The sequence below is a fragment of the Xiphias gladius genome, chromosome 14 (assembly GCF_016859285.1).
Source record: "Xiphias gladius isolate SHS-SW01 ecotype Sanya breed wild chromosome 14, ASM1685928v1, whole genome shotgun sequence".
Classification (NCBI taxonomy): domain Eukaryota; kingdom Metazoa; phylum Chordata; class Actinopteri; order Istiophoriformes; family Xiphiidae; genus Xiphias; species Xiphias gladius.
In genome coordinates this window covers 16,367,997-16,384,473 of record NC_053413.1, presented here as the reverse complement: position 1 = coordinate 16,384,473, position 16,477 = coordinate 16,367,997, and the positions used below count along the sequence as shown (strand labels likewise).

Below are 16,477 nucleotides of genomic sequence, written 5' to 3'. Positions count from 1 at the left end.
GGCACATCAAGTACTGTAGATGATAAAAGTTTCGAAACCATTGAGGGAGTTCTGTCAACTGAGTTTAACGGGCAGAGTCTTCGATTTTCTTGAGTGAAGCTTCAGTATGTGAGTGCAACAATGAATTTGTGAGCTGTCACCTGTGAAAATGCATTAAGCATTCATTCATACTCTGTTTATATTACTTTGACGTATCAGTGTTCGTCTTAGGGGCCACTCTTCCTGTGCACCTGTGCTAGTACTTCCTGTCTCAGTCGCCCTCCGCTCCCCTCAACCCCCCCCACCCTCAAACCGCATCCTTCATTCTGTCACAATAATACTTTTAGTGAAAAAAAAGACATTACCCCGTAGTCACAGACACAAAGACTACGATGCATAGGTGTGCAGGTGAAAACGACAGGGTCTTCCCCATCTCTACCCCTCAGTAGCATGCCACTTTCTGCCATTTAAGGTACACAGCACTGCAGTCACAAGGCATGATACACGGTCAGCGGTTTACCTTCAACTTCATGCCCTCCAGCATGTTGTGCGTGCTTGCGTGCGTGTGTGCGCTTGTGTGCGTGTGTGTGTGTGTGTGCACGTGCGTGCGTGCATGCATGTCACTGCTGAATATGCTGAAGAGGTCTCTGGGAAGGATAGTCGATTGTTGGAGACGGGCTCTGTTCCTGGATGTGATCATAGCCCCGCAGGTAGTGGCCGTTGTTCTGCTGGTAATAGTACACCAGTTTTCTGGCAAACACTGGCTCCACCTAAAATGAAATAATGTTTATGTATGAAATATGTCTATGTCTGCTGAATCACATTACCCTATTGTGCCCGACAAAGGCAAAGAGCAATACCTAAATAAGCAGTGATCTTGAAAACAAAAGGTGTTTAAAGTTTTCAGGGTGGCTAGCAAACTGCGCAACAAAGATCGTACTGCCTTCATTTTATGTCTTTTCAGGTTGTTTCTTTTTTTTCCAAATAAATCATTACGAACATACGGTATGCAGATACTGCACTTCTTTCAGATTTCTTCTCCATTTTAAATAGTTTGTTTAGGAAAATAAACTTTATTTTGATTATTTACTGTAAATATGATTTCAGTGTATCTCTGTTTTGCTAGGTCTCTGTCTGTCCGACTACTAAGACTAAGTTGAATTAAATACAATAAATTCATTTACATATTCATACATACATTAATACATTTAATTGTAGCTTAAACATATTAAATCACATTAACTAGTCACAATTCAACTAGTCACTGAGGGTCACTGAGATCAGCTGGTTACATTAGCTTTAGCAAGAGTTAAACTGTTTTCTCTTTAAGAACTGAATTTAGCTCATACAGTCAGAGAATAACTAACTGAACGACCTACATGTGTGTTCATAACATATAAATATTTTCCACTTACGGATAAAAGCTAGGGAAAAATCAATGAGTAAATATAGCTTTGGTTTAATCTAAGGCTAGCCGTGACTATCCCACCAGCTAGCATGATATACTGCTCTTGCTTTTGCTGCAGCTACTGTAGTCTAGCTATATTTGAGCTCTTGTAAATTTAAAAAGGTGTTTTCACAGAAATTACACATTTCTATAACATAATGTGTTTTTATATTGTTAAAAAGATGTCAAAAACTATATTATACACACACACACACACACATATATATATATATATATAAATACATATGTATATATATATATATATATATAAATACATATGTATATATATATAAATACATATGTATATACATATATATACATATATATATATATATATATATATATATATATATATATATATATATATATATATATATGTGTATATATACATATATATATCTGTATATATAAATATATATATATATATACACATATATATACACACACACAATGTTTTCACCACCTGAGAATGTAATAGCTCATATGCTCTTAAAAAAATTGGTTCCAGGTACTGGGTAATGTTTCCTAGTGTATGGGTACCTGTGCTGTGATCATCTTCCTTGGCCGCTGTGGGTCGGGATACTCATCTCCAAAACATAGTACCACCTGGTGTCTTGGTACATGTCGGCCATTATGGGCAAAATCTTGAAGCTCTGAGAGAAGAAGACCAAGAAAAGAGAAGGGATGCAATGAGAAAAACCCCCTATATGCTACTTATCATACACTCCAGCTTGTCACATTTAAAATATACATTAAATAAACATTAAAAACTCCTAATAACTCAAACGACATTTCCCTTAATGATAAAAGCTTTTCTGGAAATGACTGATGAGGATGATGGAAATTTTAGTACGAAGTGGCACAGAAAATACCATCTTGTCATATTGTCTGGTGGCAAAGAGGAGGTGGGTGGGGACTCCACATACTTTGGGCCCCTGCTGAGAATGTGGTCAGCTTCTTGGTGCTACCTCAACACTTCAAGGGACTTACCAGCTAAAGCACCTGTGGCCTCACCTTTATCATTGACATTAACATCATCACAGCCATTTTCAACATGACCTTACTTACCATACTGAAGCACTATTGTTACTAGTGCATTCTGGTTAGTTTACTCACTCACAGAATTTGATAAGTCTATAATTTGATACACAGTAAAGACAATACCATTACTGTAAACAAAGAGCATCTACACCATAGGATAAAAAATACATGGGCATGGAGATCCATTCACTTAAATGGACTAAACACCCAGCATGAAAGACCGTGCAGTAAGCAATAGTCGTAATTTGAATTACAACCTCATTGGAAAATTCTGAAAAGCATTCTTAATGTTCTTAAAATTATTAAGAACATTGATTATCATCTATAAAATCTTTGTCATAATGTTAGACTCCAACCTCCTGTACAAACATCGTTGAACAAGATACTGTGAATGCTTCCAATATAATTCAATACAATAATAACGCCTCAATCAATAAGCTAACAAGTTACCATAAAACTGAACCTCTAAGTAAGTACATTTACTTAACTTCTGTACCTCAGTACAATTTCCAAGCGCTTGTACTTTATACTTCTAGATTACAACATTTTTGGGAGAAATACTGTGCTTAATTACTCCACTACATTTCATCAGACAGCTTTACTTACTTGTTACTTTACAGATTCAGATTTTAATTACAAAACATATGATCATCTTGTAAAATATGATGCATCACTATGGATCAAACTACCAAACTGTATATACAGTGGTTCAAACTGGCTCCACCCAATCAGCTGCATACAGTAACACTGCATACAGTACAGAGTAACACTTTACTTTAACCTCCCATTTAGCTTTTCTAAGTATAAGTATATAAACATTTGATAAATGGTTTATAACACACTATAATGTAGTTGTTAGCAGATATAAGTGTCTATTAATGCATTTTTCAACTCCTCCTGTCGGCACCCATAAGTGGAGGCTTATGAATATCAATATAGTAAAACACATATTTAATCATATTAAATATTTCTTCAAAGGAAAAGTTGTAATTGCTGAAAAATACTGTATATTAACAAAAAAATCTACATATCCTTATATCTGCTTATAAGTACATTGTAGTGTGTTATAAACCATTTAAATGTGTACATACTGCTTATAAATGCTAAAGAGGGGGTCAAAGTAATGTATTACCACCATAACATACTAATTTTAAATATATTTTTGATAATACTTTTGTACCTTTTTTAAAATAAAAGCCCTTAGATGCAAATTTGTGATTTGTGATTTTGGGCTGTAAAAATAAAAACTGACTTGACTTAAGTTACGTGTCTGAATACTTCCTCCACCTCTGTCTGTGACACAGTCTGAACAAAACATTTTAAGTATAAACTCCACAAAAGTTGTTTTTATTGCAAAAATATTGTGTTGGACTACATCAGGCAGCTTTGCGCAGGTGTTTCTGTCATTCTGTCGTAACCTGTAGGTGTGAACAGAACACTGCAGCACCATGTGAGTGCTTACCAATAAGGAATTGCTGGGTGTCAAACAGTTTGCATGGCTGCTCCTTCTCCAGCTTGTTGGGTTTATCCATATATGGAGCCAGAGGTCCCTCCCAGTATACTCGTCCCTGGCACAGGCGCTTAGCGTACAACCCATCAGGCATCATCCAGAGAAGCACCCCCCTTTCCAGTACGTTAGGAAGCATCTCAGCACCCTGCCTCTGAGACTCAGGGTATGGGAATGGAAAAAGGATGATTTCTGCCCCACTGTGAAACTTGTCCTCTGGGCATGGGGAAGAGGGGGAAGAAGAGGATGGAGAGGAGGAGGAGGAGGAAGAGGTGATCCGGCAACCTTCTGGGCTGCTGGTGGTAACTTCCTTTACCAAAGACTCTCTGTAGTATAGGGACACATGCAGGCTGAAATCTGGAAAAAAGGGATGAACATTAGGCAGAAATATCTTTGTAGGAAACCAAATCAGCATCATTATTTAAGCCTAACAGCTTGATCAGATGCAGACCCTGAAATACCAAGCTGAAATAAAACTGAATTCTCAGTAATCTTGCCATGTAGACTGTTACTCAGTTCTCTTTTATCATTCCAAACATCTTTTTAAAAACCTTTTTTACATCTTTTTTAAAAATATCTTTATTCTTTTATTTAGACAAAAAAAACCAACCCTGACTATTTACTGTCATGACTTGCTGCTCTGAGTTCAGAATGGGGAAGTACATTAAGTAGTAAGTGATGGACGGTGCTTTTGTAGTTTATTTTCTGTAAATTCAAAATAAATTCAAATTTGCAAAAATTTAAAAACAAACATGTGAGTAAACATCTATTTTTAGTGTGCCCGAGATGATTCTTTACCTGTTATTGCATTGTTGTGGTCCATTGTATACACAGGTGGTTGCGACTCTGAAAAGTAGGTGTGGAAGGAGAGCTGAAAACCTGCGCAGAATAAATTAAATGAATACTGGTCATGATTAGAGTGAATTTGAAAGCATTGACATGTGAAAGGGCGTTAGGCCACTTCTTCACAGGTTTGAGGAAGTCTTGTATTATTATTGTAGTCTAATCTGAAACAAAAGCAAGTCCGGAGAACGTGTGAAAAATCCCATAAGAGACTGTAAATTTGTTGGAGCCTTGCTGTATATAGTGCAGGCACAGAAGTCACACGTTTCACACATCTTCCGGTCACATGCAACAATAGCTCAAAACAACTTGGCCGTCCACACACAAAAAGTCGGCCCTAGTTGTTTCTGCACAGACCCACTGATCACTGGTGCATAGCTGCTGGATCAACAACTTCCCAGCTATTTCACTCCTGCCGTCTCTTCTCCAGCCTGTACCCACGTGTATAAGCATTTACATTCATGGGAACTGTACAATATTGTCTTTTCAATATGAGTTCAAGTTAATTTAACTGTTTTGTTTCCCAGACTTTGCCTCGGATTCTTGATCACAGGTAGCAATCCCGCCAACCATCAACAAAGCTGCGTAGATTCTCAACTGGAAGCTGGTAGCCATCAAAAGTCTGCGGGACTTTTTACTGCGCTGTCTCTGACATAGCAGCAATTTGGCTACAGTAAATCTTATATAGCACAAGTACAGTATACTGTGTTGTGTTGTTTGAATAATCACTTATCTCGATTTCTTTTTACATGAGTTCACAAGTTCAGGTGACTATATTTTAATCTACAAGGAAGGAATAATGGGCAACTGCTGCCTCATGTTTTTTTTTTTTTAAATAATGGCATGTAATTTCACATTTAAAATTCTAAGTGTAATCAACTCATTCATACTTTCTAGAGTAATTTCAACCTTGATACTGCTGTAATGATTGACAAACCTAATATTACAATATTGATACTTACTTATTTGAAATGTTTCCATTTAATTTTATTTAATGCACCTCATAATGTGTCAACAATATTCTTGTTCCTTTTTAGGCATAAAAAAGTTAGTGACAAAACAGTCTTTGAACTTGTCTGCGGGGTTTTTTTTTTTCACCTTAAAGATCAAACGTGGATTGGCTGTAAACTACAAGTGAAGGATTGTGATAACTGGTGACATTTTAAATGACCTACTGATGTACCTAATGACATGATTACTGATACTGCCTTACAACCTGTAAAAGCCTAGATCAAAGCATTACTCAACGACACAAATTAGCGTGATTATAGTAAGTGCTCTTTATATTTTCTATCAGTAAGGTGACAACTTTGACATGACTTCTCATTTGATAAAAGGACTGACAGGATGTCACAGCTAGGTTTCTGTGGTTGGAAACTGATGCTATTATTTGGATATTTATGAAAACTGAAAAAAATTGCAAATTTTTTACACATTAAAACAATCAAAATGTTACGCATCTAGAACCCATTTGACCACATTTAATGTGAGTCAGACATTATAGTCATTCCTATGTGTGTGAATAGGCTCTGAATGTTGTGTCCATGATGCTTGCTTGGCCATTTCTTACCATTTTCAGTGTGTGACCCAGGCCAAGCCCGGCTGATCGGTGACGGGTAGTGGCACTGGCCATACTGCAGCTCTGCATGTGACCCATGGTGATGTGGAGGTGGAAGGGGTTGTTGTTCTGCTGGTGAGAAATCCCTCCAGTCCCTTCTCTCCTGGGAAACCATGTAGCCGGGTACCTGAGAAGGGAGCATAGGAATGGTCACACAGAGAAGATGTCCTTAAACCAAAACATTTTTTCTCTCCCCCTATTAATGTGTTAGATCATAGGACACAGCAGCCACAAAATCTGCTGACCTGGCTGTGCAGAGACGCATACGGCGGAATATAGCCAAGGGCATTTACGTGTGATGATGTCTCCTCCATACTGCTCATCTTCATCCCTGTAAATGTACAAAATCTGTCAGATAGTTTGTTCACAATATTGGCCATGCTTTACTATGAAGACAGGGATTGCTTTATAATAACAATTCTTCCTCCAAAAACAAGGAACTAACATCTTTAATAATAATACAAGATTATATTATAGTTTTAATGTGCAGATTAACTATAAACTTAAAATATGTGAGGCACAATATCCTGTGGACCTAACTAGCCTGATAGATTTTGGCGGGTTTCACACTGTGCACTTGTGAGGTCTTGCTACTAACAAAACTGACAGGGTGATTTGCAAAGTGAGTGCAACAGATGATTCAGGCAAGTGCCAATCTAAATCTTGCTCGAGATTTAAGTGTTAGCCCAGATGCAAAGAACTGCTCTGCTGTGACAAAAAACTGTTGTACTATGGCAGAGACTTAGTTATGCAAGGCTGGAGGTCGTCTGGTTGTGTTATGTGCACCCTGCACTTAGTAACCGAAGCCCTCTAAAAAAAGCCCTACGGCCTTTTTGGTACATGCTTTGGCTTCCTTTGTGCTTCCTGCCTGAATAGAATCAACTGCAGTGGTGCATATGTACGTGAAAAATGTGCCAGCAGTCTATAAACAATATGAGTTGCTTTGTGAAATGCAGCAGTACGCTGTATATGTACATGAACCATTGCTATGGCATGGGTTTAGATTTGAATATTTGTTATCAAAGTCCAACTATTAACTATTTTGTCCCTAACACCTTGTTGCATCTATCACTACATACATTGGGGGCAGGATGTAATTTGCAAAAAGCTTTACTGCATCTTGCATGGACAATATTTAAATACGTACCTTTTTTGGCTCCCTCTGGAATGATTCTGTAGACTTTGTAGGGCTCTGAGATGTCCAGTTGGCTTCTTTCCACTAACTCATCAAAGTCATTGCTTTTATTAAGAGCACAGCGTAGTCTAGTTTTCCATGTGGGGGGATCTGGCTTGTCCACACCTTCCTTATATTTTCCTTTGAACATTGCCCATGCCTGAAAAAAATCACGGAACAGATTCATATAAACTTCATCTCATGCCAATGTAAAAAGACTTTTAAAGAGTTAGGGCTTTTAGGAATGGATTAATGCATGGACCCTTATAGCCCTTTTAACATTAGCGTTTTCAAACAATACTATTGCACATCTGTAACAAAGATTAAAGAAGCATTCGCATTTTTTGTGAATGCTTTTTAAGGTAACTTAATCTCCTTTTTGAAATTCATGCACAGTAATGTTTTCAAAATGCAGTTGTCAGAGGGTTCAGGTGCAGTGTGAGAAGACAGGTGGGATGGTCTGACCTTGAACAGCGCAGCATCCTCCTCTCTGTTATAATCTTGTTTGCCTGCATGTTTCCATGGAATCCGAAAAATTGTTTTTTCATCATTTTCCCAAACCAGGCCGGGATATCTCCTGCTGTCAATCTGATCAATCAGCCACTGTCTCAGTTTGCCGTTGCCACAACTGACTGACAGGCTGTTGTCCTCATCCAGGTTCATCTCTGCAAAATAAAATAAAGTAAAACAAAATACAGTACAGCAATCAATTGTAATGCAATTAACCTAGTTTTTTTAGGAGTGCCTTTGACACTTTTGGTCATGTTCATACTCAAGGGAAGGGTAGCCTATAAGGGTCGGGGTTGAAGTGGGCAAAAAGAAATGTGACTCATTTCAGATACATACATGAATAAACACCTAAGTCACATAGCTATAATGAATTTACATGTTATTTAGACATTTTATCACATTTGTTAAACTTAATTTTATCCGTTTTGTGGGACATTAATTCAACTTTCATTAGATTTAAACTCAGGCTTACAAGATCTATGATTAACAGAAGTTATAAGTTGAGTGACAAACCTTTAATTACCCCAAGGTGATGTTATCTTAAAATTGTACCTGTCAAACTTAATACTGATTTGAATCATTGAGATCAAGTATTTTCTCCTGACTGACACTGCTGGGGTTAATAGATACATTAAAAGTTTTCATTAATTATGATGTTGAAAATACTTTATCAATTTAAAAGGAGCTATCGCTTACCTTTGATCATCTGAGCTCCCCCGCTGAAATCCGTTTTGAAGCCGTCAGTGTCCTATTCTTAAATGTTATCACATCTTGATTTGTTATAGGGAGGAGCCTCTCAGGCTCTGAGAGGGTTCAAGAGATGTGCAGCCATCAGTCGTTCATTTCTGTGAAACTCAGCGCCCACACAGTGCTGAGGTGGGGAATCCCTTTAGTGACACCCTGAGCAGACACTGGGACGGAATGGAACAATTAGCTGCATACATCACCATCATCAAATATCCCCACCCATATTTTTTATGTTTCAAATAGTCTGTAAATTCAACCTAATTTCCACTTACATAACTGCTGACTGGAAACATAAAGTCTATAGAGCCTTAAATTTGTTATTGTGGAAAGACTGAATTTGACTGGACGAACGATGAGGAACCAGTGTCAAGAGATGATGCACTTGGTTGAGTCCAGAATATACATATATTTTACCAGTACTTTCTTACTACTACTGCCCTCCAGTGGCTCTCTATGCACACGCCCAGCAAGATAGCGCTTCTAAGAACACTGTGAGTAATATCTCACCGAGGTGAAATTAATGGAGATTTTATTGCTTTATAGTATCTAAATGCAGTTGAGAAGAAAGAGTGAGAAAAGAACACGATCTTGGTGTTTTTGATGCTACCATGCATGACCTCCCTTGCACATTAGACAAACAGGAAGAGATCCAGGAAACAGAGATGTAAACATAGCACAGAATGTGTCTTATCACCTTCAGACTGACAGCCCACCGACTGACAATTTCACAAAACACTTGACTTTACTCCTTTTATTTCACTATTTAAAATTATACAATACACAAAACACAGTTAACAGCATTTATAAATTAAAAAAAAAAAAGAGCACCAGAAACATCAATCAATCCATGTTAAAAATGAGTATTTGCTCTACATAATAACTGTCTCTTCCAGTGTTCATGTCCATTATATCTAGAGGATCGTTCCAGCTGCAATAAACATCCTGACAGTAGTCCACCCCAAAGCACGTTAGACTTCCAGACAGGCAGAGAAAAACTTAGGCATCGCACAGTGGTGTAATCCTCCAGACTCAGCTACAAAAAGATCTCATTGAAATTTCTGATCAGACACCTCCAGGTGGGGTAGATGCCGGTTTTTTCACCTCTTCACCAGGGACTTTGGTCGCCCTGTCAAGCAAGTCACGTATATCAGCCTCATCATTGAAAAGGTTGTCCTCGTATTCTCTCCGTAGCCATTCTCTGAACTATAGGGGAGAAAAAAACAAAAAACAAAACAGTTTGTCTGTTGATAACAATGTAAATATATTCTCTCCTCCTACTCTATTTTCCCCTGCTCGGTTCCCAGGACTGACTTCATCAGCTTGAGTAGCCTCGAACTCCTGGAGCTGGCGCTGAAATCCTAGGTTGGGGCCGGCACAGGGCCGGACTGCCCTCACTGCAGCCAGTGCCTCCTGCCAGCCCAGTCCTGTCACTGTCATGATGTAAGCTACTACCAGGGTGACACTGCGGGACACACCTGCCAAACTGTATGAAGAGAGGGATGAACAGAGAGTATAACGCAAGAAATGAAACTGTTAGACTATATAATTAGCATAATTTTCCCACAAAACTTTTACATATTGGTGTAAAGTGCTTTTAATTTAAATTGGACATGGAAAGCACAAGCAGATTATCGATGCTCTTGTCATCCATTATCAAAAATTAAATGAGGAAGCAAAATCCAGCATGCTGATAAATATCAGAGCCTTGTTGACAGCGATATGAATGATTAGGTTTTCTATGTTCCATGTAAGCGTCATATTCCGAATATGAGTAAAACCAGGCTTATAATCTGTACGTAAACAAGCAAGCAAGAGGTTAAAAACACCCAAAGATTCCCAGTAATAAATATCAGATTCAATATCTACAGTAAGTGGCACTCTAGGGAAGACCAACCAGTCCACAGGCAGTGACAGATAGAAAGAAAATAGAATACAGGAATTGTGGGTTGAAACAAGGGGGCTGGCATGAAGACATTGACTTAATACACAATTTACACAATACATATTTTGAAAGAAACTGAATTCTTCGGCTAAGAAGTATTAAGTCGACAAACCTGTAACAATGTAAATCTTATAAAAAGCCACTTGTTCTCCTGTATTTCTGAGAAGACCTGCTTTCAAACCAAGTATGACTTTCCCCTGTGCGCATAAGGTCAGCTACCCTACTACACAAACACAATGTGGTCTGACTTGTTACTGTACTCTGTTTTGGGAAGTTCAAGAATAGACCTTTGCATATCGTTTAATCTCTTCTGTGCAGCCGTCACACATGGGTTCACTCGCATACTTGGCTGTTTTCAGCTCTAGATGAACACTGTACATTTATATTAAAATACGTCTATGATTCTATTATAAGACAGATGGAGGAAATCTGTATATTTCAGTTACTTAAGCAGCAACAGGCTGTGCGAGTGAACCTCGATTCTAACGTCCAGGTAAAGACACAACATGCAATCTTGCTCTCACCAGTGAACGAGGCAACCCTCTCCTTTGAGGCGGGACTCGTGCATGAACATTATACTTTGTTTAAAGTGCTGAATCCTGTGGAGCATAAGAAAAATGCTTGTTATAATAAGCGAGGAATGACAGCAAGAACTACAGTACCAACTGTGCTACGTGCTGTTATTCGGTCCTCACTGAAACTTAAGAGCTCCTGTATGAATCTAAAGGTGGACTGGTTGCATACACGTGAGGTTTTTTTTTGTGCGTGGTGTGTGTATGTTTTTGCACCGGACTTGTCAGACCCTTTCAATTCTAATTCCGGACGGATCAGGATAAGGGTGTGCCTGTCTCAGGTTTGAGAGTGTTAGTGTCATATTTCACATTACAGATTTCGAACACCAATGACTCTGAACCTATTGTCAGACGTATGAGGCAACCAGGGCTGTAAGGGGGACAGGAGTGTTATTGTGCATATACTGTATTTGTGTGTACATACGTGTGTGTTCATATGTATAAGAGAGTGTCTGGAGGGGGTTGTGTGTATAAATAGAGGCACAGCACCAACCCCCGTACTAAAAGTGCAGAACTGAGCTGCGACACTTCCTTCCTGCTGAAATGTGAATTTGGCCAAAGACGATTTGTGTATGTGTGTGTGTGTGTGTGTGTGTGTGTGTGTGTGTGTGTGTGTGTGTGTGTGTGTGTGTGTGTGTGTGTGTGTGTGTGTGTGATTGTTTGTGTGTTTGTGCGTGTTTTTAAATGCACATGTGTGTTTAAACCAGGGTATCCCTTTGTGATACATACACCACCCTTCATTTTTCTTCCCTACTTTCTCATGTTACATAAAAACAGGTACTGTATATGTACAGGTCACGTGTTCATGTCAAAAAAACAACCAAACAAAAAAAAAAAAAAACCTTGCACCAAGAGCTGAATCCCAGCCGTGTTACTGTGGTGCAGTCACAGAATAAGTTCACAGTTAAATGTTGAGCTTGTGAAAGCATATCATTTACACGTTAGCTTGAAAGAAAATGAACCTCAGACACCCACACAGTGCAGCGTCAGATGGATGTGGTACACTCTCTTTACCTCAGCCTTTCGTTGTTCTGTGTTGCTGTGTTGCTGTGCTGCACGTTCTGGTACTTACAGGTTTTGTGTGGGCAGGTCAGCTGCTGAAATGCAGAGATAGGTCATCTCCTAGGGGCAAGGTATACTAGTTACCTGTCAGCTGTCACTCGCTCTCATGCATTTAACACAAATCAATAAGTAGCAGGTCATAAATACCACCACACATCAATTCTCTTACGGTTTTACAACACGTGTGTTTTCCTGATGATGGAGACAGGCTGTGCTACCGTATGTGAAAGAATAAAGGCGGTTTTAAGCTGATTTGCAGTCACATCTTTGCATGTTCTCTGTTTTTATATTACAAAACTGAGAACAGAGGCTGCTTTTGTACTTGCAGTGAGTTAGAGAAACTTTATATCAAAACCAATAACCTAGATAAAATAATAATGAAGTGAGACTGCAGAGTCCACACTGAAGCAAGAACAACCGCCTACTCTCAAACCCACGCAAGCACACAACTCAGCACAACGTCCAAACCAGTTGGTGTTGACTTCCATTTTTCATGATGCTCCAAGAATCGCATGAGGAACAAACTCCCCTGTCTATTGTTTACTCACTCTGGACTGACGACTGTTTGCTCAGGAAGATGCACTGTAGGTGAGCACTGAGGCACCTCATCCTGAACAACCTGACAAACCGGTTCATGGAAAGTGGCAGAGCTCAAGTCCTGTGCACCGAACTAATAGACCAGGAGGGTCAAATCTGTTCAGCCTCATTTTCCTTCATCAGGCTGCTTAAAATTTAATGAGAAACGTAAGATGCGCACTGTTTATGATGCCGGTGAGGGCAGAGATGTTAAGACGAGGAGATGGAGGGCTCTCACCTGGAGGATAGGAGCTGCACTGTCATGGATGGACAGGATGTGCGTGATGTTGTTTCTGGCTAACTGTTCTCGGTCTCTTGCATCTGACGGAAACAGACAACACCACAAAGCAAAGACCGTCGGGCGTATGCAACCTTATTAAAGAAATCAAATCAAAATAGATGTAAAGTACACTTACACGCACCTTTGAAATTTCCCAAGTATAAGTCAGGCAGGACCTATGAGGACAGAGAATAATGTAGGTGCGCATTTGAAGCAGACATGGTCAAGGCATCAGTGATATAGTGAAGTGGTACAACAGCTGAGACAACTTGAAACAGCTGACTGAATTGACACCTTGAAAATATGAGGTGATAATTAGAAATAACAGCCCATGGAGCCTGAGATCACGTGACTGTCAAAAAAAACCGTTCAGGTTAAAACTAGTCAGGTTAAAACCAGTCTGGTTAAAAGCATAACTGCTAAATATTTCAGAAGACCACCTAAGTTGAGAGGGTTTGTGTCTACTTCTTTTGAACAAGACACGTCTAAATGTACTGAGTCAAAGAGATAAGAACACAAAACTTCTGAAGTTTTTGATGGACATCTCAAAGACTACTGAAGATTACGACTAGCCTATCCTCTGCCTACTTACACTCAAGGCACCGAGGACTACTCGTGTGTGTGAACTCATACCTTATCGATGCCATTACCCATGCTGACAGGCTCTGGAAAACAATGCTGAAAGGAAATGCCACGCTGCGACTCTCCGCTGTTTAAAAGTGACTACCCAGCGGCTCGACGTGTCCCCCGAACCCGCTGTAGGGGCGCAGAAGCAGGCAGCTCCGCGTCCGGGCAAGCCAAGCACGGCTTTCCCAGGCTCCCGGTGAGGAATGCTGGGAGTTGTAGTTCGCAGGTACAAAGCGCGTGTCCACGCCTCTGCGGCGTGAACACAGGTGTGTTATAAACCCAACCTGGGATTCGTAGTCAGATATGAGGCTGGAATATTAATACCCTGCCCAATGGCCCGGTGACAGGAAACATGAAATCCTAAATTCTGACTGTCTACATGCCAGAGCAAAATTAGTCAAGCCCCCACGGGAATATTATAGGAATACACACACACACACACACGCACACACACATATATATATATATATATATATATTTAATCAGGAATAAAAAGCATACCATGAAACGAGATGGAATATAAACTCACTGTGAAAAAGACTGGGGGATAGTTTTCTTTTGGATGGAAATTGGGGATGCAAAATATTGAAATCTTGTAGATATAAGTACATTTGATATATTTTTTATAAATAATTATAAAAACAACCACTTGGGTGTGCAGCAAGAAGATGTGAGCAGCTCTCAGAGAAGCTGCTCAACAGACCCAGAGACAGTGGCCTAGTCACTGGTTCCATCGTGGCAGTAGGGAATCGTGTACGGCCTCCCCTGTACCTTGCCTGCAACTGTCACAACCCTGTGCAAATGAAAGCGAATAATTTCTCAGAAGCAGGGAAACAGTTCCAGTGGCAGTGAGGGACTGGGGAGGACCGGCTACATTATCCTGGATGATTACCCTTTCTACCTTCAGAGCATCAATTGTGATTGGAAAAGGTTGTCCAGGGACCACCCTTGCCTCTGGGACCGGTCAAACACCAGGGGAAGAGCCAGCACAACTACCAGACAGGGACATCAGGACAACAGCCTCCACTGATAAGCTCGTCAAACCTCAGGGAAAGAAACAGACACTGGTGCCACCAATTAAAACGACCACCTGGGCATGACTCTCCCCCTGGGGAGATTTTCAAAACTCCAGGGGAAGAAGGAGAAGACATAACTAGAGGAATGCTGTTGCATTACCCTGTCCTGGGAAAGTAAACCACACTGGAGAGGAACACTGGGCCGTCAACCTCCTCTGAGAAATGGCAAGCAATCCAAGACCTGTGGATCTGTGACAGCAGGCCACTAACATTCAGCTGTGCCAGTTCCTGCGAACTCTGCTAGAGGACTGGCTTGTATCTTTGTCACCAAGGGAGACAAGGGCAGCAGGACTGCTCTACTGCAGCACACCATCAAGTCTGAGGAGGCACCACCTCCATCCCCAACATCTCTGCTAAAGGCAGCTGAACAGAAAACCAGCAGGACAACTGGGGCAAGCCAGTCAGCAGCATGGGCGGCTACACTGGTCTTATTACTAAGAAAGGATGGCACCTGGCAGTTTTGTGCTGATAGTCATCAAACTATCAACATCAACAGGAAGCAACTCTACCCACTGCCCCACATTGAGACATTTACCCAGGCCACACATTTACACCGCAGGCACCAGCTTCTTTAACTTCCTGGTGATCTGTTGTTGTTCTATGTGGGGCAGCGTGCGACCGCCAGACTACAGCTTGAATGGGAGGAGTTGTCTGCAGCAGATCTGCTAGGTGACCTGGCCTCTTGAATCATGTATGTGAGTGAGCTGTTTTTTCAGTCTTATAACCTGTTCCTTCATGAGTACCCATGTCATTCTCACCTGAATCTTCTCTTCACAATTTCAGTTGTGAGATTTTTCAGTGTGATTAAGAGCGGTTCAGTGATGAATTACTCTAAACCTTTGTTTGCCTCACTTTAATGAAAACCTGAAAAAACTTGTGCTGTTAGTAATAAAATTGGATGCCTGAACGTAGATGGTACTGTATTTCATTTATGACAGAAGGAAATGAAAATATGGCTGACCACTTGATCTAGGTCATCTTTAAATCATTGAAACCATTTTAATCGTGGATGGAAGTTAGTTTACATGTACACGGATTACAGATTTGATTGTTTAGTACTCTGTTATAGTGATCAGTAAAGTGTAATTTGTCATGACTGGGAGGTTTTCTAAATAACCTGAAGATACCCAGCAATAATGTGAATAATGCTTTGTTGTGGCTTTAGTGTGCAAAAGGAGGAATTTATAGTGTGGGTGTTCACAGATATGCTGCCCAAAATGTAGGCCTGCATGTCATTCATCGCCCACGCTGTCAGAGGCTACAGTTCAGGTGGTTTCCCACTCTAGTTTCACAATAACTTTGTTTTATCAATGAATCTGTTTTTGTTTGTTGTTGTTTTTGTTTTTTTTAAATCATGTGCTGCTTTAGTAGAAATGATATGAAATTGGAAATTGGTTTGTTGTCGTTTGTTACAATTTGCTTCCTCATTCATTAGGTTCCCGAAAAAGCTGTGGGTCTCTCAGATGACAGATACTG

At 40.0% G+C, this 16,477-nt stretch overlaps 2 protein-coding genes across 7 annotated transcripts; both read right to left on the bottom strand.

Moving 5' to 3' along the window:
- Positions 1-299: 299 nt before the first annotated feature.
- irf4a (interferon regulatory factor 4a) lies at positions 300-8,927 on the bottom strand. 3 transcript variants are annotated; one of them, XM_040144468.1, is made up of 9 exons: positions 8,816-8,927; positions 8,075-8,274; positions 7,583-7,769; positions 6,681-6,766; positions 6,388-6,562; positions 4,773-4,853; positions 3,930-4,331; positions 1,967-2,079; positions 300-749 (listed from the first exon to the last, which is right to left on the bottom strand). In XM_040144468.1, the coding sequence occupies exons 1-9, from the start codon at positions 8,823-8,825 to the stop codon at positions 600-602; spliced, it is 1,404 nt and encodes a 467-aa protein (XP_040000402.1). In that variant the 5' UTR covers positions 8,826-8,927; the 3' UTR covers positions 300-599. The 3 variants fall into 3 exon arrangements, with proteins under 3 accessions (XP_040000402.1, XP_040000403.1, XP_040000405.1); XM_040144469.1 differs by having other exon boundaries at positions 4,773-4,820; XM_040144471.1 differs by having other exon boundaries at positions 6,729-6,766.
- Positions 8,928-9,602: 675 nt separating this feature from the next.
- On the bottom strand, positions 9,603-14,159 carry dusp22b (dual specificity phosphatase 22b). Of its 4 annotated transcripts, none has more exons than XM_040144472.1 (7): positions 13,932-14,159; positions 13,435-13,474; positions 13,257-13,339; positions 12,453-12,502; positions 11,333-11,407; positions 10,178-10,349; positions 9,603-10,069 (listed from the first exon to the last, which is right to left on the bottom strand). In XM_040144472.1, the coding sequence occupies exons 1-7, from the start codon at positions 13,950-13,952 to the stop codon at positions 9,929-9,931; spliced, it is 582 nt and encodes a 193-aa protein (XP_040000406.1). In that variant the 5' UTR covers positions 13,953-14,159; the 3' UTR covers positions 9,603-9,928. The 4 variants fall into 4 exon arrangements, with proteins under 4 accessions (XP_040000406.1, XP_040000407.1, XP_040000408.1 ...); XM_040144473.1 differs by having other exon boundaries at positions 12,453-12,499; XM_040144474.1 differs by having other exon boundaries at positions 13,441-13,474.
- Between the last annotated feature and the right edge of the window lie 2,318 nt (positions 14,160-16,477).